This window comes from Caretta caretta, chromosome 7 (assembly GCF_965140235.1).
Source record: "Caretta caretta isolate rCarCar2 chromosome 7, rCarCar1.hap1, whole genome shotgun sequence".
Classification (NCBI taxonomy): Eukaryota; Metazoa; Chordata; order Testudines; family Cheloniidae; genus Caretta; species Caretta caretta.
In genome coordinates this window covers 23,405,336-23,432,634 of record NC_134212.1, presented here as the reverse complement: position 1 = coordinate 23,432,634, position 27,299 = coordinate 23,405,336, and the positions used below count along the sequence as shown (strand labels likewise).

At 38.2% G+C, this 27,299-nt stretch overlaps 1 protein-coding gene across 5 annotated transcripts in view; it reads right to left on the bottom strand.

Annotated features, from left to right (window-relative positions):
- Positions 1-27,299, bottom strand: part of EEFSEC (eukaryotic elongation factor, selenocysteine-tRNA specific) — a 218,333-nt gene that overhangs the window by 170,038 nt on the left and 20,996 nt on the right. For all 5 annotated transcript variants that reach the window (XR_012669203.1, XM_048857350.2, XM_075130308.1 and 2 more), the window contains exon 2: positions 2,354-2,561. Coding sequence is in view for 4 of the 5 variants with exons in the window: in XM_048857350.2 (XP_048713307.2) it covers positions 2,354-2,561 (208 nt within the window). In the remaining variant the exon portion in view is untranslated. The remainder of the gene's footprint in view (positions 1-2,353; positions 2,562-27,299) is intronic.

The following is a 27,299-nucleotide window of genomic DNA, read 5'->3' as shown; positions in this document are numbered from 1 at the left end:
CTTTATATTCGTTGGCTCTCCATCAACAACTATGAAGGAGAGTCACAAGTTGCAGAATTTTGTCTCTGTACTATGTACACAAGAGGAAACTTCACTCTAGTGAACTCTATGCTGTACTGATCAAAAGGAAACAGACTAAAGAACAGAGAAGTTGATAAAAAGTAAGATTTTCAGATTGTTCAGCTGCACGGGGCCACTAATCTGCCATTAAAAATAACTTAAATATGAGGTGACTTACACAACGAAGCTCCACTGGCTCCTCTAGCACTGGTAAAATCCTTACCTTCAAATGCCCACTCTACTTCTGCTCTTACGCCTGCCGTTGGGAACAAATGTGATTTAGCAGCTAGGTAAGTATAAGTCAGAATTCTTTCCACAGCATGACCCTGGACAAAACACTTCACCCATCTGTACTTCAATTTCCTAATCTATAAAAAGGAGATAGTATCTTGCAGCCTTACCCCTAGGGGAGTTGAGAGGCTGCACTTGTATTCGAGGAGCTCAAAACACTCAACACACGTTACTTAATTCAAAAGTATTATTTTTATTGTACCAAACTGACAATCCCAATCTCAAATGCATCTTCCATATTCTCAATTAAGCCATCCATCACACTGTTCTTTTCCCATTAAGACCAATCACACTTCTCACCTTCAATTCAGGAAAAACCCTAATTTCTCCTCCCTCTCTCTGCAGCTGACAAGATTCCCGGATTGCAGGAAGTGTTACAACCCCATAAACCAAAGGGCAGATTTTTTTTTTTTTTAAAACCAGGAGATTTCACTTCTGTTGTTTCATCTGAGCTGAATTCGAAGGGAGCCTTTAAATTGATTAAGTATCTTAATTCTGGTTTGCTTCTCACAGCACTACACTGAAGCTGACTCTACAATTAAAATTTAGAGCAAGGGCTTATAGTGCCCAGGGGTGTGAAAAATCCATACACCTGAACAATGTAGTTATGCCGACCTGACCCCATTGTAGATGCAGCTAGGTCAACAGATGAATGCGTCCATCAAAGTATCTACCATCACTCAAAGGCACCATTGCCAACTTTCACGCGGTAAATAAGCACCCTGACTTTAACAACAAGCCAAAAATCAAGCTAATCCCATTTCAAAATAAGGCCAAAACAAGCCAATCCCTAAGAACCCCAACACTCTATGTGACTAGATCCCCCCAGCGTGCAGTCTGGGACTGTGGGTGGGCCCGCTGTGCACACCTGGCTCTCTCTCCACCTTACCTCTGACTTGCTGGGAGCCGATAAAAAAAAAGATGCAACAACCTACAACCAACAACAAGCTACAAGGCAAAAACTAGCCAACAAGCAACACGCAAGCCAATTAAGCCAAAAACAAGCCCAATTTCTGAGCTTTTTTTCCGGGTTTGGCATGTCTGCTCAAAGGTTGTGTTCCTACAGCAACAGAAAAATCCTTTTTGTCCTAGTAGTCTGAGGGTATGTCTACATTGCCCATGTTACAGCGCGGATGCAACAGCACTGTGACATGGGCAGTGTAGTCATGCTTTATTGTCGGGGGAGAGCTCTCCCGGTGATAAAAAAAATAACCACCCCAAATGGGCACAGCTCCCAGAGATAAAGCGCTGTCTATACAGGCACTTTTCAGCGCTAAAACTTTTGCCGCTCAGGGAGATGTTTTTTCACACTCTTGAACAACTAAAGTTTTAGCACTGAAAATGGCAGTGTAGACTCAGCCTAAATCTACACTATGGGGTTAGGCCAGCATAACTACAGCACCTTAGCTATGCTTCTATAGTCCCCTTATTGTTGACATGGCCTTAGGAACAAAGCAGCCACCATGAGACCTTTAATGACTACAGTGAGCAGCTGGAGCACACAGCAGGGGAGTGCAGCAAATTAACACAAAAGAATAGCACAGAACTCACAAAGTTCTTGTCTACACCGAGAAACTGAGGTGTGTCAACTAACATACGTCAAATGGCACATTTTAAAACACCACTTAGCACCTAGTGTAGATAGAAACAGTTGTATTTAAAAATATGTCAACTAGCTATGATCAGTGCTAGCCACTTGAGCAACTACCCTCTGGAGTTGTCTCAAACTGGGCACCAAAAATCACAGCAACCGAAAGTCACTTTTAAAAATCTTGCTCAGGGATCAGATACAAAATTTAAGACAGAGTTTGAATTTCTTGGGGGTCGGGGGGGTAGGGGGAGGAAGGAGGGGAACACACCTTTACCCCTTTCTATGCATCCGTACATAGATCTCTTTATGCCAGTGTCTGGTCTAACCAAGGTGTATGTGAAAGCATCTCTGAGAGGTAGGTAGGTGTACAAAAAGCTTTGTTACATTAGAAGAACATCTTTGGTAACTTACTTTGTATTTTCCAGAGTCTTCTGCATTTTCTTCGTCATCTTCTCAATGGCAGCTTGTCTCTTTCCCTCTGGAAGAAGGTCTATTTTGTTCAGAACCACCACCATCTTCTGGCAGGCAATTTGCCCAATCACCAAGCACTCTGCTGACTGAGTCTGCATCCCTTTTGTCACGTCTATTACGAGCATCATCAAATCAATAATCTGGGCACCTGGAAGAAAAGGCAATGTCGGTATCATACCTGTATGAAAGAGTTAGAGACCCTCTTTCTAAAGTGTGTTTCTGTAAACACTGTCCATAATGTGTATACACTCACACAAATAAAACATGAAGCCAAGGTGAAAAGCCAAAGCATGTTTATGGTCAATGCCATTTGAAAACTCAAGGAATTGCAAGATACAGTAGAATTACACAAAGAAATCCAAAGTTGTTAGAATAAAAAGTTACCTTTTGTACTATAGTGACAGTCTCACATTAAGGACTTGGGCAATATATTTGTTATAGAACTGATCTTTACTGTAGCACAGACATAAGACACACATCTCAACTAATTCAGTAACACACTGTAAACAGACATTAATATGCTACAATGAGATCATATATACACTGTTTACACTGGGTCACACACCACAGTGAGGGCAACAGGGTTAGACATTTCATGCTGATGCAAAGGTAAACAGGTTTTACTGCAGGAGTATAATACTGAGTCTTTATTAGATCTTTCCATAATTACTAACATGATTATTTCTCAGTATCCTCTTTTGATTGTAATCTATGTTTCATTATTTGTTTGAAGACAAAACCAAAGAGCTGAAACTCTCTTTGCAGAGCTATATTAACATTTTTAAGGATGCTGTTACATAAAGAAGAAAATGAAGTCACAATGTTTTTACTGTGATTCTTATGGAGCCTAGACCAAAGTAGTAAAATGAAGTTTAAACGTCACAGAACAAAACCACTGAGGAAAGAAATGTTTCATGCTCCTAAGTGTGCTCAAACAAATGGAAAGTTCAGAAATACTTGACAGTATTCATTTAAAAGTGCAGAAAAATATATCTGCCACCTTCCCCTCATGACATCTTTAAAGGTTTGAAATAAAAATACTGGCTTGGGACATTTAAGCAGTGATATCAAGGGACCTGCATGTGTGCTCAGAACCTTTGAAAATCAAACCACTTTTATTTAAGTATGGATTTAGAAGCCTAACTTTAAGCACCAAGGTTTGAAATTTTGGTCAAAATCTATAAAATGAGCAAAAGGTTCAATGCAAGTGTGAAGGGAGAACACCAGCAAATAAACCAGTGAAAATATTCTATCAGTGATGGCCAAAAACTATTACAACTGTAACAAGGATAAACTGGGATCCTTCAAATAGGTTAATTTTCCCTTTTCAAGATCTCCTTTGGAACTTTATGGAGCAACATTCTGGGAAGCATCAGCCAAAAGAGGAATGTGCAGGATTCACTGTAAGAACAGAAGAGAATGAAAAGATGATGAAGAATTGCATCTACCTTACTACTAAAGTGAAGAAATAACCCCTGCTGGAACAGTAATCTTGTTCGTTCCCTCTTCCACGTGCTGACGTTAACAGTTTTGTGTTTGGATGTTAAGTAGCAAAAAAGGAGAGGAGGGGAAGATGAAAGAGTTACACGATTTGACAAAGATTATGGTTACATAGTTTTCGGTGCTCTATGGTAACACTGGCTAATAGTTTTTGACTGGTGTGCAGGAATATCTGCATTAACAGGATACTTCAGAACAAGAGGGAGATTTAGGAAACATTCTGCCCTTCAATTAGCGAGCTGAGCTTTGTCCTCTTCTGCCGGCATCCAAAACTTGGCATAGAAGGAAGTGCTTTTCCAAGAATACCAACGTTCAAACCGCCAAATGGTCATTTTAATCAATTCTAAATATATTAAAACAAGTTTTTCAAGTCACTTGATTTATATACTTTTCTGATGTTGAGGGAATTGACTAAACACCACAGTATATTGTCATTCTGCCTTGAATTAAAGCATGTACAGTATGTGCACTTCAGATCTCTGCAACAGCTGAACAAATACAGGCAGATTTCCCACATCCCTACTCCTTCACTGAGAGGAATATAATTCACTTTGAGTCTAAATTTATCTAGAGTTCTCGTGGCCTCATTTTTCCTCCAATTTTTATTAGTAGTAGTATCACAAGTTCTAAATATCATTAAGTGAAGATTCCCATTATTGACTAAACTGGTTTTCAGATAAGGTTCTGACGGCTGGACTGCTCTGGACCATACTACGCACACATTCAGGACCCTTCTATCTCTTTCCTGCTAGGATATCGATACACATAACTGATCGTCAAGCAGACAAAGATGTGCATCAATGCCACTCACATACTCAGAAGCTGTTTCAGAGGAGCATGTTGTAAATGAAGCACTAGAAAGCCATGTGCAACAGACCTTAATATAGCAAAGCTCAATCTAAAAAGGTAAAGGTCTAAAGCTGAACTAGTAGAGAGTTGCAGTGATCTACAAAACGTCTTTCAAGAATAACAAAATGCTAAAAGAAACTAACGTTACAAATCTAGCATCATTATTTACAGTACCCAGGACTCCAGTTTCTAGTGTTTCTAATATTTTCCTGAAACTTTTGTTACGAATAAGAAATTGACAAAATTGTTCCTTTTCTCTCTCCTCCTCTCACCCACACTTTTTTGCTTAATTTTCATCATAAGCCATCACATGGAAACAGACAGCCTTGTTTGTAATTCCCATGAACTCAGGATAGGAAATCATTCTGAGAGTGGATTTCATGGGTGAGTGAGTGGGTGGGAATTGCAGCAGCAAAAATTAACAGTTATAAATGACTACTTTCAACCTATCAAAGCTTTTCATCTTGTAATACTGCATGAAGACCCCTTTTAAGCTACAGCAGGATCATTATCATAGCAGTGTAGTTAGCACAGCATTTTCTCATGCAGTATCTTAATCATTTAAAAAATGGCATGAGGCAAGCTTAGCGTATGTTATCCCTCCAAATGCATTTTCTGGTTTTGTTATTGCAGAAATTGTTTTACTCCTTTAAGCAGTTTTTAATTACAGTATAAAATAGCATTAAACTGCATTTTTGAGGGAACAGGAGGGGGCTTGGAGGCACTAAACTCCATGCCAAAATGGCTTAAATCTAACAATAAGAAAAAGTGTGCAGATAGTTCTGAATGTGAACAAGTGTCAATACTTTAAGCAAGGTAAAAATATTTTAAATTAGTTAATATTTGACAATTAAAAACACTAGTTCTAAGCACACACAGCAGGGGGAGGTTGGTTTGTTTTTACAACTGTAATGAAAGGATGTTTTGTACGAAGCTTTATTGCACACATACTCTTCCTACATTGCTGATACCTGTTCGAATGAATGTGAATGAACCATTAACCTTAACTTCTTGGCTGATTTTAACATTATTAGCTATAATTATATTTAAGACATATAACCATTAACGTAATGATGGTTGCACAGTATGCTTTAGCTCACCCTCTTCCAACTAATTACTATGACAAGGTAAATATGGGTCTCTAGAGCCACTCTAGGCCAAATTTTGATCTCAGTTGGTCCAGATTTAAACCAGGGTAACTGAGATCAGAATCTTGCCTTTGAGAACAGCGGCTAATTTGACACCATATGTTCTACAATATCTAAGCCCACTGACAAAAGATAAAGATTGCACTGCAGCCTTCATGTGCAGTGTATATACAAATGTTAATTTATGTTGTAACCCTAATGACATTTTATTGCAGTTTATTTCAATAACTTTAAGTAAACATTACATATGCCACTAATTGTGATATTTATCTATTAGCTAATTATTAATATTAATAAAATTAATCGATTAGCACCTCCAGACAATTTTTTTTAACATATGAAACCCTTAAAATGTAAGACTCACTAGGGTTTCTGTTGCGGTTTATTTAAGAAACCAAAAGCAGCACCACAGTCAAAATATGAAATTATGAAATAAAAATAATTGCATCAAATATAAACCAACAACTTTCATGGGAACGAGTAAGAACATTAAATATGTAAAGGTTGGCCAGATGACAGCTGAAGGGTGTAAACACCAAGGTACAAGAATAATTGTTTCGGCTGACTATTGCGAAACACCAAAATGTTAAATTCATTAGGTCCCTGTTGCATAATCTTTGCATCACAGAAGGTCCAAAGGCCACTAACCAGGTCCAAAGGCCAAACCTGTATACAATATTTTTATATAAGATTTTAATCAGAGATAAATGCACACAATTTTTTTCTGTTTGTTTAGAGAATGCTGTACGTATAAACAGCACTTTAACCTCTTGATATCTGGCTTTATCCTGGAGGTGGCCACAACAAAGCTCTTTGGGACAGGAACTGTCTTTTCATCGCATACATGAGCGGCACCTAGCACAATGCAGCCCTGATTGGGATGCCTAGACACTACAACAATACAAATAACAAAACATTAATAATAATGAAATGATTAACAAGAGCAGTCCAGATTAGGGAAGCAGGTGCAGAATGTCTACCAGGAACAACTTAAAGGCAAAGAGAAGGAAGACAGACAGACAGACAGACAGACAGACAGAGAGAGAGGAGGGACAAGTGAATAACCCAAGGAGACAGCTCATATAGGGCATCCAAGAAATGACATATTGATCCAAGACTTCCTGACAAAAATATAATTATACACACACGGTAAAAATGTGTTAGTCTCATTATACTGTAAGCTCTCTGGAGCAGGGACCTTGCCTCCTCTATGTTCTATACAGTGCTTAGCATGCTGACTGGGCTCAATTAATAAAATAAATAATGTTATATAATAATAGTAATAATGTATAAGAGAAGGTATCCCGTGAACAAAGGACAGTTCACACATTTTGGGAGAGTACCTAGATAGAATGGCAAGCATCAACATCTTCATTGCAATCATGGAACAAAGGTGAAGATGAACAGGGCTCCAACATACTTATTTAGACTGCAGACTCCTCAAGGCATTGACCATATCTTCACATGTCTTTGTGCAGTCCTTAACACAACATGGTTCCTAAGGCTAATGGGCCGATTGGGCACTATCATATTATAACTAAAGAAATAATAAACAAACAACAACAGTAGTTTTCCAATTTTCCCCACCCTTTGGATGACTTCAAAAGGGACAGATCTTCTCACTGACCCACCTCTCTTCTCTATTCCCTAGTGCTCCTCTGCTTAATTCTCAAATTGGTTTCATTCTGTGGAAGGGCTACTTATACCACTTGCAATCCGTGGATCATAAATGTAGAGCTACTGGAGTAGAGTAATCTGGAAAAGTCAGCTAAGATGCACAGGAGGTGAATATAACAGCCAGACTTCTCATGAAAATCAGAAGCTCACTTGGAGCAAAAATGGCAAAGCTGCATATACTGGAAAGAGGCAATCTCACTGAATTTCAGTATTGCTTTAAAAATATCTTACAGGTAAGAAAGGAGATGTTAGAAACTAACAGCGTCATATTTACAGGTTAAATGGTCTTCAAAACACCAAGCAACCAACTCACTACAATGTTGTATTTCAGTCAACAAAAAGAACTGAAACATGTCTGTGTTATTTTCCTCTGTATCTCAGGACTTCAGGAATAGGGAAAGCACAAGTAAGGATGAACCTATATAAATGTACTACTATGTATAGAATCTCACTTGAAGAAAGCTTTTAATTCAGGTATTGAGAACATTATCACTGCAATAGCTCAGACGTTTGAGCATTGGCCTGCTAAACCCAGGGTTGTGAGTTCAATCCTTGAGGGGGCCATTTAGGGATCTGGGGCAAAAATTGGGGATTGGTCTTGCTTTGAGCAGGGGGTTGGACTAGATGAGGTCCCTTCCACCCCTGATATTCTATGATACAGCAGTATGGACATCAAAAACAATTACAGGAATAAACAAGGTGATGATCTCTCACCCAAAACCAGGGTGGACAAAAATCTATTTTTTTTAAATAAAAAAAATTAAAAATCGGATTTTTTTTTATTTAAATCGGATTTTTTTAATAAAATCCAGTAGCTTTTTGAGGAAAAACCTATCTAAAGATAGTTTTAATTAAGATACATTATAGATCAAAGATATCTCATCATGGAATAGGGATTATAAATTCTAATTCTATAGTATGAGACAATATATGACAACAATGTACTGTTTAAGAAAAGTTTTGTAAATGAGTTCCAGTAGTTCATGGATTAGGGACCCAATCTTATGGAGTTCCATGGGCTTCTGTATAGATTATTTAGGTTAATCTTTCTATCTACCCAATGGGACTCAGTGCTCAGTCTAGAAAATACCATCAGAGATGCTTAGTTTTGCAGTTCTCAAACTGTGGATTTGGGTCTTCAGAGACAACATGCTTGTTAACAGCAAAAATGTTTTTAAATAAATAAATATCTAGAGGTAAGAAATAACAGACCTCAACCCTACAGTCCCTCTGCAAATTTGTGTACACACAGTCAATCCCTTACCTCTCTCTAAAAGTGAAAAGTTTCAAAAAGTTCAATGAATAGAAGATTGTTGGGGGTGGAATAGATCTGGACAAGGAGAAAAAGTCTGGAGATAAACGTGAGAAGGGAGGGACAGGCAGCAGAAACAAAAGTGAAACTGTTTGAGTAGCATATTCCAGAAGTCTTGAGGTCTTTCTGAGAGTAGCCTTCATTGATTTGAGATCTACCATACCATTCTCTCACCAGAAGGGAAAACCTATAATGGCAGCAGGCTGTAAAAGAGACCCAGTTTGGGAATAAGAACCATTCAAGAAATATATGTTTGCTGATGATGTTTTAAAGAAAGTCATACCAGTGAACTGCTGGAAATCAATTAAGCAATTGGATTCAGAGACTGTTGAAGTGATAATCTCACTTTTAACAGCAGTAACTTCTTCTGTCGGCGTAGAAAGAATATTTTCTTCCTTTGGACTAATTCATTCCAAATTGAGAAATCATTTGGGACCTGAAAAAACAGGAAAGCTTCTTTTTCTTTTTCAGATTATGAACAAACAGGAATATGAAGGTGAAGATCACTGAGTTAGCTGCAGAAGCCAGTATTTTAAATTTCTCATGTTGACCTGGTGACACAGTCAATTTAATTTTTGTTTTTTTAAAAAATATATTTCATTTAACTATTTTAATTAAAAACAATTTTAACAAAAACCTGATTTTAAAAATCTTGAATGTTTAAATTCAAAAATTCATATGCTTGTTTTGTTAAAATATTGTATGTTTGTTGTTGAAGAAAAAAAAATCCAGAATACATAACGTTGTTGTTTTAGTTAAATAAAACAATTTAAATGTCTGTCTGGTGATGTTCTCCTCCTAATACAGCATGGCAAGAATATCCTCCAAATATTTATGATTAATACGTTGAACTGGAGATAGTTCACCAACCAGTGACTTCATAAATATCTGCTTCAATTACCTTTGGTCAATGAAATAACCAAAACAATCATTCATTTTCTGATATAGCTGTAAAACTAATCTGAAAAGTTTTCAGAATAAATCACTTTAAAAATGAATAGTGTGTACCTTCTAAAAATGAAACCTACATCTTTCTCTGAGTTGTGAAGAATATGTATTAAGGTTATAACAACAAACAAGAATGCACTTTTATGTAGAAATCCTTGATTAAATGAGTCTTCCTTAATTCAATTTGATTTAAACCAAATCCAACCTGCCCAAAACCTGCATCATTTTTTGAGAGAACATCTTCCACAGGCTCTGTGGGGAAAAGGAATAAAGAGTAGCTGAACTGTTTTCGTTTTTCAGAGGATATTGTCGTACACAGAGAAGTGATCTAAAAAAGAGAGGAGAGTTCTTCAGAACCACATACGAAGGCCAATGGTACTTGAAATTAATCTGAATGAAGCTGATACATGCAGAAGACCAAGACACATATATGGAAGCAGCAGTGACTATTACATCCATACTGAGGGAATCAATTATAAAATTAAGCCGAGGAAATCAAGAGATCCCCTCCAGAACAAGTACGCAGCCTTCCATTTACTGTTTCATCCATTACTTTCTGAAAGAAATGTTGAAGCACATTCAGAAAGAATATCAAAAAGGCTTCCTGAAGTAATTTCCCACTTAGCCTGAAAATGGTAAATCAACTATTAGAGTGTATCCTTCTGGTGATGACACACTGCTCAAAGACACGGCCCTCTAATAAGAGAAATTAAATAGAAGCTAGTTGTCACCTAAAGACATACGGGGCGGGAGGAGGGTTGACGAAAGATGGGAATTATGTTGCAAGATAAGAAACAACAAACGAGAACAATAAAATAAAGCAACAGACATTTACTAAGTCAGAAAAAATAACTGACAATGAAGATAACTAGTGAAAAAAGTCTCTGTGATGACAGCCAGAGATAAGAAAAAGCAACTAGGCTAGCAACAAAGTATCAGAGAAGAAAAAATAGTAAAACGGTGTAAGCTAAATTTGGAGGCAGCAGCATTCATCCATAATCAGCAGATTGACAGGAGATCAGCTATTTAAAGATGCTCTTAAAATGAGGACTTTAGTTAGGGATACACATTATCTGATTCCTACTTTAAAAACCCAAATCCAAGACATCCCTAGCAAAGTAAAGTTACTTTAGAACTTTGGGGAAACCTGAATAGCTGGCAAAAAAAAGTAATAATTTATTATTGCCATTACTTGGAGCTTGTAGAATGAGCACTTAGCCAAAGATATCAGCCAGGGAGACCCTGAAGCCAGCAGTGTGTGTCCAGTCAACTAGCGACCAGATATTAGAGTGGACTCCACAAGTCAGCAGAGACCTTTATCTAATAACTTGATTTATTTGTGCATCCCACACATTACCCAAGCTAAGACTCTTATCTGTCTAGTTCTTATATCTTGCCCATCATGATAGTATTTCAATGCCTCACCAGAAAGACATCCTCATGATGACCTATAGGCAGCAGCATTACTTGGTAAACCACAATAAAATTTCCACTAGCTGAGCTGGTAGGAGATGTGCTTAGCCCATATAAGACAGAAGCAACTCTGTGTCACGTATGTCTCTTAACGGCACAATGTCAAGGTTAGTAAGCCAAATATATGACCTACTTTAAAAATGACATTGTCTCCAAAAAAACCTCATTGTGTTTTTTTAGATTTTTTTTTAAAAATTAGTGATCTTAAAAACCAAATTGAATTTCTTTCTTCCAGTTCCTCTATTAATTTATTTTGTTTATTGTCATTTCTTTGGGTGTATAGTATGAATAAAAAGGAAATCCCATTTAGGGTTCTAAGCACAAGAGACCAGAAAAGAAATAGAATTAAATAGTAATTTAACCCAGCAGCCAGGAGAATCCACCCCCAATAAAACACATTTTCAAACTCATTAAGTTTTAAAATAATACACTGGACTTGATTCCAACCCTACTATAACAAAACAATGTGTTGTTGATTTTTTGTACTGTAGTTTAAAGAAAGTGGAAGGCTGAAGGCTAGTCCCTACAACTGCTATATGCTGGTGTCTTGCATTCCTAGGCAAAGGTGCTAGAGCAGAAATAAAACTAAATTTCTTAAATACACATTTGTTGTAGAATGCTGCTAAGATCCAGTCTATTGTAAAAATACTCTGTTATGTGCACACAACACATGGATCAGTCTTTATGACTTCTATTGCAGTACAGAGGGAACAGCCCATCTCTCACAAGAAGCAAATCCATCCAGGTCTTGACCACATATGCTGTTATGGATCTCCATATAAACCACGGGTACTCAAACTCGGGGTCGGGACCCCTCAGGGGGTCGCAAGGTTATTTCATGGAGGGTCACAAGCAGTCAGCCTCCACCCCAAACCCTGCTTTGCCTCCAGCATTTATAATGGTGTTAAATATATAAACAAGTGTTTTTAATTTTTAAAGGGGGGGGGTCGCACTCAGAGGCTTCCGATGTGAAAGGGGTCACCAGTACAATAGTTTGAGAACCACGGATATAAACAAACTCACAGATTAAGGCTCTGCTCATACAGTTTGTTGCATGTTGATGGTCAATGCTCAAAGACCTCAGTGAAATCAATGGGGTTCTGTAAAGACGCAGCTGTTCACCCATGCACAACTAATTGTGGGATCAGGACCTAAGAAAGTCAATTCTCTCCACTGCACGTCAGTTGTATGTCATTCTAAATAGGGTAACAAGGACAGGGTTATGTCTAGAAAAATCATTTAGGCCAGGGGTTTTCAAACTGGGGGTTGGGACCCCTCAGGGGGTCGCGAGGTTACTACATGGAGGGTCATGAGTTGTCAGCCTCCACCCCAAACCCCGCTTCACTGCCACCATTGAAATGGTGTTAAATATATTTTAAAGTGTTTTTAATTTATAAGGGGGTCACACTCGGAGACCTGCTATGTGAAAGGAGTCACCAGTACAAAAGTTTGAGAACCACTGATTTAGGCCTCTCTTTTTAACGTCTCAATTCCAAGAGTTGATTACCATTTTATTACACACACAGTACACATTTTTAGAACAACTGGATTATAAACTCTACACACTAATCTGACTTGCAATTTTAGTATGGGTGAAAAGGGTGAACCAAAAAGTATTTCCAGCTACTAATTGGGAGAATCTGAGCTATTTTTTTTTCAAATGGGTGAAAAACAAGAAAATTAGAGGTTTATTTTATTTTATTTTGGCAGGCAGCAACTTAATATGGCGCCAAATCAGATTTTTGCTACAATCACTATCAATGTAAAGCTGCAGATCACTTGGCCACAAACATAGTAAAAATGTCACTAATCTGCACTAATCTCCTGGGGAGGGAGAAAAAAGGAAAAAGGCCTGGGTCCGAGTATGAACCAGTGAAGAGATTTTGCATGCCACTTGAGCACAGAGCATAAGTATGGATTCTGACTCCTTGCTTCTTTAAGTTACTGTGTCCTTTTTTCTGTTTGTGGTAATCTTTTTAGCTGACTTTGCGCAAACAGTACAACTCCTGTTCACAGGCAGCGAAAGGAAGCAGAAATGCCAAAATAAAATAATTGTAGGCCATGGGCTATAATTTGATTTTATGCTTACAAGGAAATGAAAGCGGACTTCCTTAAACATATTTTTTTAAATATGCTTTTTACCATGTTAGGATTTCCTCTAGCACAGAAGAGAAAATGGGATTGCAGAAAATGTGCCGTTCTCAAGTATCATTGCTACTCAGGGGCAAAGCTCTGTTTTAATGTGCACTTCCCATTCTGTGGAAGAGGAAATTCTTCAATTAATAAACCGGGTGGACTGAGGCGAGTTTTTAAGGTTTAATCAATTTCATCTGCACTTAGAATAAAAAGACTGACTATTATGCTATATTTTCTCCCCTTTTCAAAAAATAATAAAATGAATGTTTTATTTTAAATTCTTTGAGGTTAGTATCTCCTGTTTCAGGAAATATTGTCTATTTCATGCAGCGAGTATGAAACTTCCCCCTCTCACCAACCAACCCTCATTTTTCTTTGTTAAGAATCCTTATTCAAAAAAACACTCAATGATTCTCTGTTTTCATACACAGTAACACCTGGGGAGATGCTATGAGTTATACAGGATTTTGGTAGGTACCTTGGGGGGAGGTAGTGGGGTTAGTGAGGAAGATGTTTTGCAGGATATGGAATCTTTCAGAAGCCAATGTTAAAGGGAGGGGGGACTGGAGTGCATGAATTACTCATGAAGAAACCCTCTGTAAAGCAATTCAAATCATGTACCAAAACGGATACCAGAGCTTTGGTTAGACAACACTTTGAAAAGTACAGGAACTCTCACTAAAGTTCAAGGATCCCACCACTGTTTTCCAGGGATGCCAGTCCAGATGGTTTACCAGCTGGAAGTCATGAACAGGGAACTGCATGAGAGCCTTGCACTCAGAAATTGATTTATATGATGTTTCTAGGTACCCAGGGACAGCTCAACTTTGCAAAACGTATGGTCACATTGCTAATACATCGAAGGATGCCCCAAATTTCTCTAAAGATGTATTAAAACTTACAAAATATAATACAATCATCCTTGATCAACAGAGATTGCTTGTTGCCTGAATTTACCACCAATAAAAACTTGTGGTTGGATAAGCTCTTTCCTAACCCTACAACTATAAAGAGAGGGCAGTAGTTGCCTTAAGACCCCGCACTTCCAGGGAATCCACATCTGATCCACCAAATAGAGTTCTGTCCTTCGGTTACCCATCCATGTTCCTGGATTACTCTGGCACCAGTTCCCATCCTCCTGTTCTATGTAGAGAAGTTTCCAGAAGCCAATGCACATCAGAAATAGGTGTAACAAAGGGTGTAGTTGCTACAACCAAAGAGAATTTCAAGAAAAGAGCTGGTGGCCAGAGATGGGAGAATCTGTTCATAGGTGGTGAGAGCGCTAGCCAGAGCTCTTCATATATTATTTTGCAGAAGGCTTCACAAAACAAGACCAAGACCTGGCACATATTTGCGGGCTTGCGGGCTGTACAATGTGCACCTCTGCTCTAAAGACAAAAATAGAGACTAATGTGGGACCCTTTGTGAATGCGTTTTCTCTTACTATAAAGTTATCCAAAGCCCTCCTTGTTTAAACATGCACATAGTAAACGTCAGCAGCTGAAGGCAAATGGCACTGGGTAAGTTCTGGGCTTTGTACAGATGCATGTAAGGAACAGAATAGATCTCCTGAGGGCTTGCTATTGCTTTTGCAAAAGCACCTGCAGGAATTCTTAAATAACTGTATAAAGTTTTTATAAGATCATTTTTCAGTTTTGACGGCTGACTTCAAGCCTACAAAAAGAAAAGGAGTACTTGTGGCACCTTAGAGACTAACAAATTTATTAGAGCATAAGCTTTCGTGAGCTACAGCTCACTTCATCGGATGCATACAGTGGAAAATACAGTGGGGAGATTTATATACACACAGAACATGAAACAATGGGTGTTACCACACACACTGTAATGAGAGTGATCACTTAAGGTGAGCTATTATTATTTTTGCAAATACAGACTAACACAGCTGCTACTCTGAAACTTGTTCAGACCTACAGTGGTCTTGTCATAGTAACTAACCTTGTAAGAGAGAGAAATTATTTTTGAAAGAGTTCAGGCCTGAAGGGTCATTTCAGGGGCACAAAAGCTATACCATCCACAACCAATCAAGAATTATAGGTATGAACCACAGAACTTTCTACGCCAGCATGGTCAGCACAAACTACAAAAGGTCATGTGTTTAGATCCACAGAGGAGGATTAATGTTACACTGCTCAATGTGACACCAATTGGCCAGTCAGAAGCAGCATGAACAGCACTCTAATGGGAACTCCAAAAGCGCCAAGGTGTGATGGATTTGAAGTTATCCTTTAATAATTCACTAACACTGTATGCTGACCTGGTTATTAGCTCGTTTGCTATATGAATACATTAGTTTAGTTTAACAGGAGGGGCTGTTTGGGAAAACAAGCAGGAAAGGAAAGAATGGCTCATGATGAACACTTAATGCCAGGAAAGGAAAAGGCCCAGGAACACAAGAAAGCAAAGGAACTATATAGTTTGGTTTTAAAAGGGACTCTCTCTCAAGAGAGGGGGTAGTTTTTTGATGGAACCAGATAGACAAAGGCACCTGCTGGGGTTGACTAAAGAACTTAGGCTTGCGTAGGATACCACCAGGGAATGGTAGGCCTTTAGGTAATAGACACATATGCAGACAGTTAGTTGTTTTCAAATTCTTTCTTTAAATGCTTTGCTCCTACTGCAAAATAAACACCACTTTGGTTTTAAGAAAGCTGTCTTGTCCCCGTATACTACTGGTCATCAAATCCCAAAGGGAAGAATTGCAGATGCTTGAACTCAGATTGACCTGTTGGGTACAAATGCTTGATACACAGGGTGCTGTAGCCGAGGGCCCATTCTAAGAGCTAGTCTGCACTAGAAGTGCTACATCTGCGCAGCTGCATCAGAGAGGCAGAAGCTATGTCGGCGGGAGAGCATCTCCCACCAACATAGCACCGGTGTAGACAGCACTTAGGTTGCTGTACCTTGTGTCTCTCGGGGGGGGTGGCTTTTTCACACCCCAAGCGACATAAATTATATCAGCATAAGCAGTCGTGTAGACCTGCCCGAAGATGGGGAGAGAATTGTGGAGTTCACCATGATAGCGCTAAAGGCATGAGGCCTGACAGCTGAGAAAGTGCATTCAGAGACAAGAAGGGGGAGAGACATGAAGCTAGTCCTGTAACCATGATATGAAGCTTTAAAATTAAACCTTAGACTTAATCTCTCTATTCACATTACTTTAGAACAGCAGTTCTCAAACTCTGGGTCAGGACCCTGTTTCAACAGGGTCGCCAGGGCTGGCATTAGACTTGCTGATGCCTGGGGCTGAGGATGAAGCTGAAGCCCAAGCCCCACTGCCTAGGGCCGAAGCCTGAGGGCTTCAGGCCCCCTGCCTGGGGCTGAAACTCTTGGGATTCGGCTTTGGCTTCGGTCCCCCCTTCTGGAGTTGCATAATAATTTTTGTTATCAGAAGGGGGTTGCAGTACAATGAAGTTTGAGAACCCCTGCTTTAGACGCCTCAGTGATGAACAGTAGTCAAAAAAGCATTCAGAGCCCAGATAGGTAACCCAGTGATGGCGGTTAGCAAAGCTTTTAGGATTCCCAATCCTGATATCTTTTGATCAGCAAAAACAAGTGCGCATGCAAGCCTATTTAGGTACCTACAGGGCCTCTAACACCAAAGTATCCAAGTACCCTCTAAGTATTAAAAAAATATATAATGTATATCATAGAATATCAGGGTTGGAAGGGACCCCAGAAGGTCATCTAGTCCATATCTTCCTTCTCAACCTGTATGGGCAATAGCTTATTTATTTTATAGGATTTTCTTGTTTATGTCTGTTTGCATGTGAAGAACTTATGAAGGGAAGGTAAATTGGAGAACAGAATTTTGCATTTGTAAGTAAGGTCCACCGTCAATTTTAAGTCCTATAGGAGTGAGTTTCACAGTCCAGGTTCTATAGCCTGTGAGGAAGAATAAAGGAAGGAACAGGACCATAGTCAGGGCTCCAACAAAAATGCAAAACACCATCTAGTAAGAGAAAAAAGGTTTTTGTAATCAGAGAGGCTGCCATCTATTTTATTTTGATCCTGCAAGTTAGTGCTTTATCTTACTTTTTATCATAATGCTTAGTGTTATTTCATCTCCTTCTTATAGAGAAGGGAGTCTTGCAGTAGAGAGGATGCAATGTATTGTAGACGAGTCCAAATTCTAAAGCTACCTGGCAAGGTTCAGGAAGGTGGCATTATGATAATCTGAAGAGACTCATAGATCACAAATGTGTTAAAAATTATGAAGGGAAGGAGAACCAGGAAAGCTATTCACGCTCATGAAAGGCTCCCAAAAAGAAGTCACCATCTAAAAAATGAAAGAAAACTAAAAGTAAACTCAGCAGAATTCCTTCATGAAAAGAGTAAAATTAGCATATTGAATAAGCTGCCAACTAAGGCCATTGAGGCAAGTCATGAAAATGACCTCAGGATACAATCAGACGTTTTTCTGCGTAGAGAGAGAAAGAGGTTGAAGGATATAGAGCAGGTCACATTTCAGTTCAGAAGCAACAGGAAATAATTCCACTATGTAGTGGCACTGAAAACAGCTGCCCCAAAACCAGCATGCCAAGAAACTCTGAACTTCACTAAATGTGATACAGTAGCAGTTCTAGTTCTGTTTTGAAAAAAGCAAGGAGGTAAGTTTGGAGGTTAAAGATAAGCCAAAGTACACTTGTACTTTTTGGCTGTAGTGGACTTTCCTTCCCATCCTCACCCCACTCCTTCAATTCCATGCACAAATCTCTGTTCAGATTGCCTCAGTCTGTGTATCATGAGTCACATAGGAAATCTGTTTTGATTTCTTGAAGTTGAAGTAGGGAAGAAGTGTTTTTCAAAACAAAAATTTAAAGTTACAACAGAAATCGTTTTAGAAAAAAAACAAGCCACCATAAAACTATAAAGCACAGCTGGAATTCTGATGAACTGAGCTCATGATGAAAAGGAGGGGCCAAATTTACAGGAACAAATCAAACACTGAATATTACAAATAGGATGCTCAGAGATTATTACAAAGACACATTTGGTGGCCCTTGAAACCAACCTTGCATGCATCCTAAAAGCAATTAAATTTCAGTGTTTCCAAGTTATGTCTGGTGTCTCCGTAGATTTATCAGAAACTATATATAACCTATTGCTTCTTTCTCAACACTGTCAAAAATAATACATGGCATAATATTTCTCATTTCCAGTGGAATTGTATTCTGTCTATGGGTCAAATCCCGCAGTCCTTATCAGGAGAAATGCTCACTGCCTTATCAGGAAAAACTCACCACAGTAAGCACTGCACACTCAGACCCTATCCCCGTATCACTACTCAGGATGATTATAATGTGAATAACTTTTAGTTTAAAATGTTCTTGTGCACATGAATTAAGTCAGGAACCACTAGATTTTCTAAAACTATCTGTTCAAATTGCTAATTTGTCTGCATTAGATTATTTGCAATACCCACTTAGAAGATCAAGAAATCGTTTCTCTTTATTGGCTTTGTCTTTTCTATTTAAAGATTTTCTTCCTCCATCTTGTTTTTCTACTGGGATAAAAGCTAAGTGCAACTGCTTTTTGTTTACTTCTGCTTGTGCAAGAGCAACACTAATGAGGGGAACAGCAATATGCAAAGCTAAGAAAATAACATTCCTTAGTTAATGTTTTGCTGTTTATTAGAGCAAAGGAAATTTTTTTTTTTTTTAAGTGTGTCAGACCGAGGTAGTTACTCTTTTTTCCTCCACTCCAATTGTTGGAATGGAGGATTTATTAAAAAAAGATTTTTAGGCTCTGTGTAGCTTGAAAACTTGTCTCTCTCGCTAACAGAAGCTGGTCCAACAAATGATATTACTTTGCCCAACTTCTCTCTCTAATATCCTGGGACCGACATGCCTACAAAAACACTGCATACTTAGACTCAAACACATTTCCACCTAGATATTTTTAAGTCCTAAATTTTTGCTGTTGTATAATAGTTGCATATTCATCAATTATCCAGAAAAGGTAGTAAATAGTCAGATGGCAAAATTTGCAAAGAATATAATATATTTAGATTAGTAAAGACAAGAGAGGATTATGAGGAACTTCACAAGGACCTTGGAGAGCTGAGTGACTGGGCAACGTGATGGCAAATGAAATTCAGTATTGTCAAGGTAAAGTTTACTTTACTTTTTCCGTGTACTATTTGTGCACACTGGTTTCTAAATTAACCATAATTGCTAGGGAAAGAGACTTGTGGGCAGTTCAATGAAAACCACGGCACAATGTTCAGCCGCAGTCCAAAAATCAAACAAAATGTTAGAATGTATGAGTGGTGAGACAGAAAATACTGAAAGTATTCAATAAATGGTACATCCTCAACTGTGGAACTCATTCCCACTCGACATCGAGGCCAATAATTTAGTGAAATGGGTTAGATATTTATATGAATAATAGAAACATTCACAGTTAAATGAAGCAGGATAAAACATTTCAGACAAGATAAAACCACTCATACTTCAGGGCATGAACTAAAACACTAACTGGTGGGGCTTAGGAAGAAACCGACACTATGGTTAGTTATTCTACAGTTGTCCATTATTGGGTTTCTTGTACCTTCCTCGGAGGCATGTGATTTCGGCCCCTGCCAGAGACAGGATACTGAACTAAATAAATCATTACTTTGATCTAGTATTCCAATTCCAGTGAGATACTCCAAGGGGCTCCTAGGCGCTAGTGCAATACAAATAATAAATAATTAACAAGCTTTTATCAATCTCCGACATCTAGATTCACATTCAGGGCATGAAAAATTGTCAACAATTCTTTGTGCAGTTTGACCTGAGACAAACCACCTGTGGGGAAGTGGGGATTTGCAATAGATTTGCCTCCCCTTTCCCTTGAACAATAGGGTTTTTTAAGCCCAGAAGCGTGGTTTTATGAAGTATATAGTGATCAGCTGCAGTGTACTCAAGAGCTGTTTATTCCCATTGCAGCTGGATTGAAGGTGCAAAGAATGAACATATACTCCGATTTTGCCTTCTCCCATAGAAGATATTCCATATCCAGCATCCCCAGGAGTTGTCCTGTGACCTGTTGAATTGGTATTGAATATTCAAAATGCAGTGTGATTAGTTCAAGTGTTGATCTTTTTGTTGGGAAATATTTTGCTTTGGTATCAAGGCCACTTGTGCCTTGCATTGGAGAATTAAATGTAATCCAGTATTTAAACTTGGGCCTTACACGGCTGAGCATAAATGGTCCCTGCAATTCAGTAAAGTTTTAATAATAAATTCTGAAATGAAACAGGTTGGAAAGACTAGATTTAAGAAATTTTATGGTCTTGAATTATATCAGCTTTCTGCATAAGTTTGCACAGGGCAAAAAAGGTAAGTTATTATATGTATACCATCAAGAGTACTAAGATGCTTTACAGAGAGATACAAAAATAAGGCCCATGACCTAAATTGATTACAGTGTAGACAGACTATATAAATAGGCAGGCCAGAGACAATCAGGACCTAGGCATGTGTTTTCATGGTGAAAATGGATAAGCATGGATGGATAGATTTTAGAAGACAATCCAGAGGGATTTCATAATGGCATTAATGTGGGAGGTGGGGAAAAAGAGTAACCAATGACACCAAGGCGCTACGCCTAAGAAACAGGGAGGACACAAGAGTTGCCAACAATAGAAAAAAGATCTAGCATCCAAAAGAGATTTGAGAAACAATGGTCTTGAATTTAAGGCACTGTACTGGCATGCATGAGACCAGGGTTCCTTTCCTAGCTCTTCCACAGACTTCATATGTAACCTCAGGCTAACTGCTTGATCTCAGAGACTCAGTTCATCATCTGTAAAATGGAGATAATACTTCCCCCTACCTCACAGAAATGTTATAAGAATAAATTAAGTTAAGGTTTCTGAGGTGCTCTGCTAATAATATCAGCAGCACCACAGAAAAGTCTATATATGTATACAATAAAAAGCCCCTGCATACAGCTACAACCATAACCCAACCCCAACCCCCTCCAGCAAGGTCTTGGTTTTGCTGTTGGTAAGTTACCTTGCTGAGAAGCTAGGATCTCAGGGCTGCAACCCAAAGAATAACTTGTACTTCATAAAGAACTATAACCATTAAAAAGAGAGAGAAAAGAGGAGCTTTTAAGGTAAGTGAAATAATGGGCCCATCACTATGGATATCGTTTCTACGGTCATTTTAGGGAAAGACGGGAGTGGTATGTGAACTGGACACCTTGTGTGTGCATGCACACATCTTCTCTCAAATCAGCAGTTAGTTGTCTCTGCTAGTGATTTGTAATTTCGGCTGTTTCTACTTAACATTGTGTGTTTTTCATGACAGCATAAATGCAAAAGAGGCTTTCCCCAATCTAAGGTGTTTTTTTTTAATGTGCATACTTCTATAATTATTTAAACCAACTATTATGAATCTATATAATTCCACTATGTGGACTCTGGGAGGGGAACGGACAGGCACCTGCTTTACCCATGTAAAGAGGTTCAGGACATGGCATCCTCTACCAATGTATTTCATATGTTTTGTCTCTATTTTTACAAAAAGAACAGGAGTACTTGTTGCACCTTAGAGACTAACAAATTTATTAGAGCATAAGCTTTCGTGGGTGACAGCCCACTTCATCGGATTCATAGAATGGAACATATAGTAAGAAGATATATATATACATACAGAGAAGGTGGAAGTTGCCATACAAACTGTAAGAGGCTAATTAATTAAGATGAGCTATTATCAGCAGGAGAAAAAAAACTTTTGTAGTGATAATCAAGATGGCCCATTTAGACAGTTGACAAAAAGGTATGAGGATACTTTCCAGTTAGCACCTCAAGTTCTCAGCACATGCTAAATGGTGCAAAGTTCTGCATCACCAAAAGGATGGCCAGCAAACTGGCAGTAGAAACTGAAAGTGGCTTTTGGCTCATTCTGCCCCCACCCCCCAAAAAGTTCACCCCATAAATAAGTTTCAGGGAGTCAACATATGGACTTAACGTTAGTGACACAGTATTAGCTACATGAATGAAAGACACTGTATTACGATGCATTTAAAAGCACAAATCTCACAATGCTACTTATAAATAGTACTTTGCATACAATATGAAAAGATAAACAGGTATACACTTTTAATAGTATCTTAAGGAATCTGTTTAAAAGACTTGAAATCCGTCTCCATGTCTCTATTGGACCCTTATTTTTTCTCCTCTTGCATACACTTTATACCACCACACTCAAGGCCAACCTTGAGGAATTCCAGTTGAGGAATGTATGGGACTCTTATGGAAAAACGTGAACATAACTTGCTAATCCAAAGGATTCACTGTTGAGCCCTCTCCTGTCTAGCCCCACATGGGTTCAAGCACATTGACTGCACATCATTTCCAGCCCTTAATAGCTCAGGGAAGAGGAAACATGGAGAAGGAACTGAATTCAGATTTCATACAGGGTAATGTAGAGTATTTTCACTGGGCTGTCAAAAATGAATTCTCCTAGAGAACTTTACAACCTAGTCATCAGAGGCAAACATCTTCTATACAAGGGATTCGGAATCATTCACAACATTTCCTCAACTGAGGTCTCAGTTTCTATGTAAACATGGGAAATATCAAACATTTGTTCAATTCACCTCTTAAGCATCAGCACAGAATTCAAGGGCCACCTAGTATCTGTCTTTGGAACAGACCAGCCCCAGGGCTATGGTCCCCAGATTGGGAAGCCCTGCTTTGTATTAAACCCCACTGCTTTGCATCTTTTTAAAACCACAAAAAATATGTTGTCCCCAAGGAACAGTCATGAGAGGCCACTGGAAGATCCACACTAGTGCTCACAGATCTTTTTGATCAGAGGGCAGTTGAAATGGATTTTAAAAGACCCAAAATAATTAAGAGTTTATGTAAAAATAAAGATTTTTTTAAAAACCAAAATGATTGCTAGAGGCAAAGAGAAAAGCATTCTCTAGTTTTCTCCCCACCATCCAGAACACTGAAAAAACATCAGTCAGGGTTATAAACATCTGTAATTGCCGGGGGAATGTACAATACTTTCAGAAACTCCAGGCCCACATATCCTGTAGCTCTGCACTTCACAAACAAAAGGTTGGGGGAAGAATGAGGGGGTGGGATACAGGGAATAAAGGCTTAAAGATTAAAGTCACAGGCAGAGACAGACGGCTCCGTTTTTTAATAACTGAAAACACGAGTTGTGCCTGAATGTGCTCATTGTTTTATGGCGGGAGGGAGAGTCTACGCATGCAGGACTGACTGGCGACAGAGCTGCCTTTCCATCAAAAATAAGATTTATTAAAAGAAAAAGACATCAGCCCAATACCCTAATTTCCCCTCTTGTAATGTTTAATGGTGCAGTCAGGTAGTTATCAACAAGTTACCCCACCTCCCCTTTCATTAAGTTGAGGAAACCTGTTATAGAAGAGCTATTCCTGATTTTGACAGCATAACACACAAATGAAGAAGGCTTTCAAGACTGTATGTTATGGAGAATGTAATATTAATATATTCATACACAAACATGCATAACATTTTATATATCACACATGCTGCATATACATTCCCATCTATCTACTTGCATACAATACTAGTACATACGCATATATGAACACACATACCTGAATGATTTTTTTATATTTGTACAAGCACATTTTAATCAATAAAAATGAATAAAAATTAATTTTACTATACACACAACTCGACTAGAGGACACTAACAACTTAAGTTACATGTTGTAAATAAATGTCTAAACCTAGTTTATTAATGACATCTTAAATTTTTAGAAGTGAAAACATTTTAAAAATCCAATTTACTTAATATTTATATTCTCAGTGTGGACAATGACAATGAAGTCCATTTCACTTTTGTTTAAAGTCATTTTCAATTTGAATTTTTAGCACTGGGATATTTGGATTTTAAGCACTGCTGTGGAGCACACATTTGTTTTGAAATGTAATTGGTTTCAATGGAGTATAAAGAAAACTGGTCATTTCTATGTCTTAGATTTTATAAAAACTGATTTTCACAACATTCAACTGTTGAACTATGTCCATATTACTTAAAACTATTATAAAAGACCAAAACACATATTTTGTACTTAAAAAAAGTTTTGCAAAATCTAAGAATACACATGTTTTTGTGATTTCTTTCAATGAAAATATTTTTATTTTGTTTGTTTGTCTAGATTTAAATAGCATTTGAGAACCAGGAGGTGATTCCGTTGTCCAACTAAGCAACTATACTTGCAACAGGTAAACAAACAGTAAATTAGATTCTTATAATTCCTTCCGTTTTATTAAAGTGCTAGCAAAACAAGGTTTTTAAAAATACATATATATTTTTTAATTATCAGTGTCACTTAAGAAACAGTAGGGCTAGGGAAGGAGATAATTTAATGAGACAACAAGCTCTCATCTAAAACCATGAGACGCTCAGTCATAACGAGAATGCCTTCAATGGTGAGTGTGGGGGAACTGAGAAGACACACCAAGAGGCTATGGAATGTAGTCTCCTAGGCAAGCATGCTGTGCGGGGGAAGAACCAGTGGCCACAATATAGGGTATTTTGGCCAAGAATGTCAGGTCTGGAAATCCTCTGGCTATGAGGAAAGCCTTTTCCCCCTTCCTCTGTTGGTGCAACACTGGCACATCATGGGCCACTGGACGTCTTGCTTAGATTAAAAATACTCTGTAGAGGTCCCGTCTGTTTGATGAAGGAAAAATAGTCCATAGCAGAACAGAGGAGGAAGGAAAAACCGAAACATGAGCTTGTGAGCCTGGTACAGAGGATAAATACAGGCTTTGTTTTATTTTGTTCAAACCAAGTATGAATAAGAGACTCATCCCTGTATTGCAGTTGGTCTCCAAAATCGATTCTCTTTGCAGTACAACAAATGGCTCTTATTTACATAAATATACTATGCCCCCTTTCCCAAAAAATAGTATTTGCTGACTCTGAAATCTAACATTAAAGTGAAATCTACATGGTGACAGAAATCACTTTGTCTTAGCTAGAGATTATCGGAATTCAGCAATGAACATATTCCTAATTATCAATTAGCCATCACAGAAGCAAATGTGAAAACATTCTTGTGTAGAGAGAATAATCCTGCAGCTACTATGGTCTCCATACTGCAGGTCTTATGTGTGCATAATTTAATGAAGTCAGTGGCTGTGTGGGGTGATTAATATTTCTAGATGGGAAGCACTTAAATGTTTATATTTTTAAGCTAAAGTATATATCATTATAAATGTAACCAAGAATATCAGTAAACCTGGGGATAAACCTTCCTAGTCAAGGATCATGTGGACATACATAACCCCAAGCATACTTACCAATATATTAGTCAGAGTTTAACAATCCTGCACAAACTAAACATAAAAAAACTTTCAATTATGTTTGGAGGATGGGGTAGAAGATCTAACCACAGCCAGCAGAGGGAGCCAATGGTTATGAGAAGTTGGAGAGATCTCATGAGCCAAAAATACAAATTCTTTCTAACAAATCTGGAATTCACAAGTCAGGACTGAAGCTCCAAATTAATGTCAAGATCAAAACAGACAGTGTTCAAGAGGTAAAAAAGCTAGTAGAAAAGTCACTCCCTAAGACAGAAACCGTAGCTAACTCTGCTGTCTTTAAAAAGAGCTCAAGGGCAACACAGCAAAAGACAGGGAAGCACAAAGTCTGGACTCTGTTGTTTCTTACTCTGAGAAAATGTGAAAATTTACTTTGTACAACCAAATTGTATATGAAAATTTAGAAACGGTCAATTAAATGTAACATTATGGAATGAGACTCGAGGTCCGAGAAGAACACTTTAGATACGCATTCCAAATAATGGATACAAGAATTATTCTTCAAGACGGAGTCTGTCAACTTCCAGTACACAAGATCAACAGCTTCTCCTACATGGGCAACCCCATCTTTGCCCAAGAGCCACATTGGCAACTTGCCAGGAAGCTGAACACCAAATCTAATCTGCAGATTGAACCACCCATTTCTTGAATATGGAGGAGCAGCATATGAAGACTACAGATCCAAATACAATATGCTCAGTCTTTATCTGTGTACATGGGATGTTCTGGCTAAAGATGGTACTGATCAAATCTCTCTCAGCCAAGGGAGGACACAACCTGACTGAGCTGAAGAATCACAAACAAGGAAGGAGATATTTACAAGAAATATTGGTGAATAAAGCATTCCTGCTATGGTAGAATTAAACTTGTTGTATACTTGGTTACAACTTCACTTCTACTCTTTGCCATGTGTAACGACAACCTAGGAGAACAACTAAGCAAGAACAACAAGTTCAGCTAAGAGACAGCTAGACCAGAAGAAAAGCAATTATAGCAAGTTAAATATGTTCCATGTTGTACACAATCTCAAATACTCTGCAGCATGATCAACCTACATTTTGATGAAAGCCCTTCTAATTCCTGTGGTAGAGTGCTGCAGAATCCTGCAGCACGTTGATGTTTTTGCAGCAGTTTCAAATACATAAGAGTTTATTAATTAAATGTGAAAACTAAAATACCTATGTTATTCCTTGTTCTCTATTTTGATGTTCAATTCAGTTTAACTCGGGATTTTTTTCAATTTCATGCGGCCCACAAATTATCAGCATGCTGTAGAATTTAGCACTGATATCATATAAATACATTGCAGAAGTTGTTTCAGGAGCAGGAAAAGGGGACAGGAGAAGCCTGAAGTTGTGGCAGCTGTGTAAAAGGCAGTTGGCTCTCTCGGCACTCAAAAAGCACGGAGGACGGTTTGGATTTTTGACACCCAGTACGTGGATTTTTTTCCTTTAGATTTATGCATAACCAGTACAAGGAGCTTCTATCCCTAACTCCA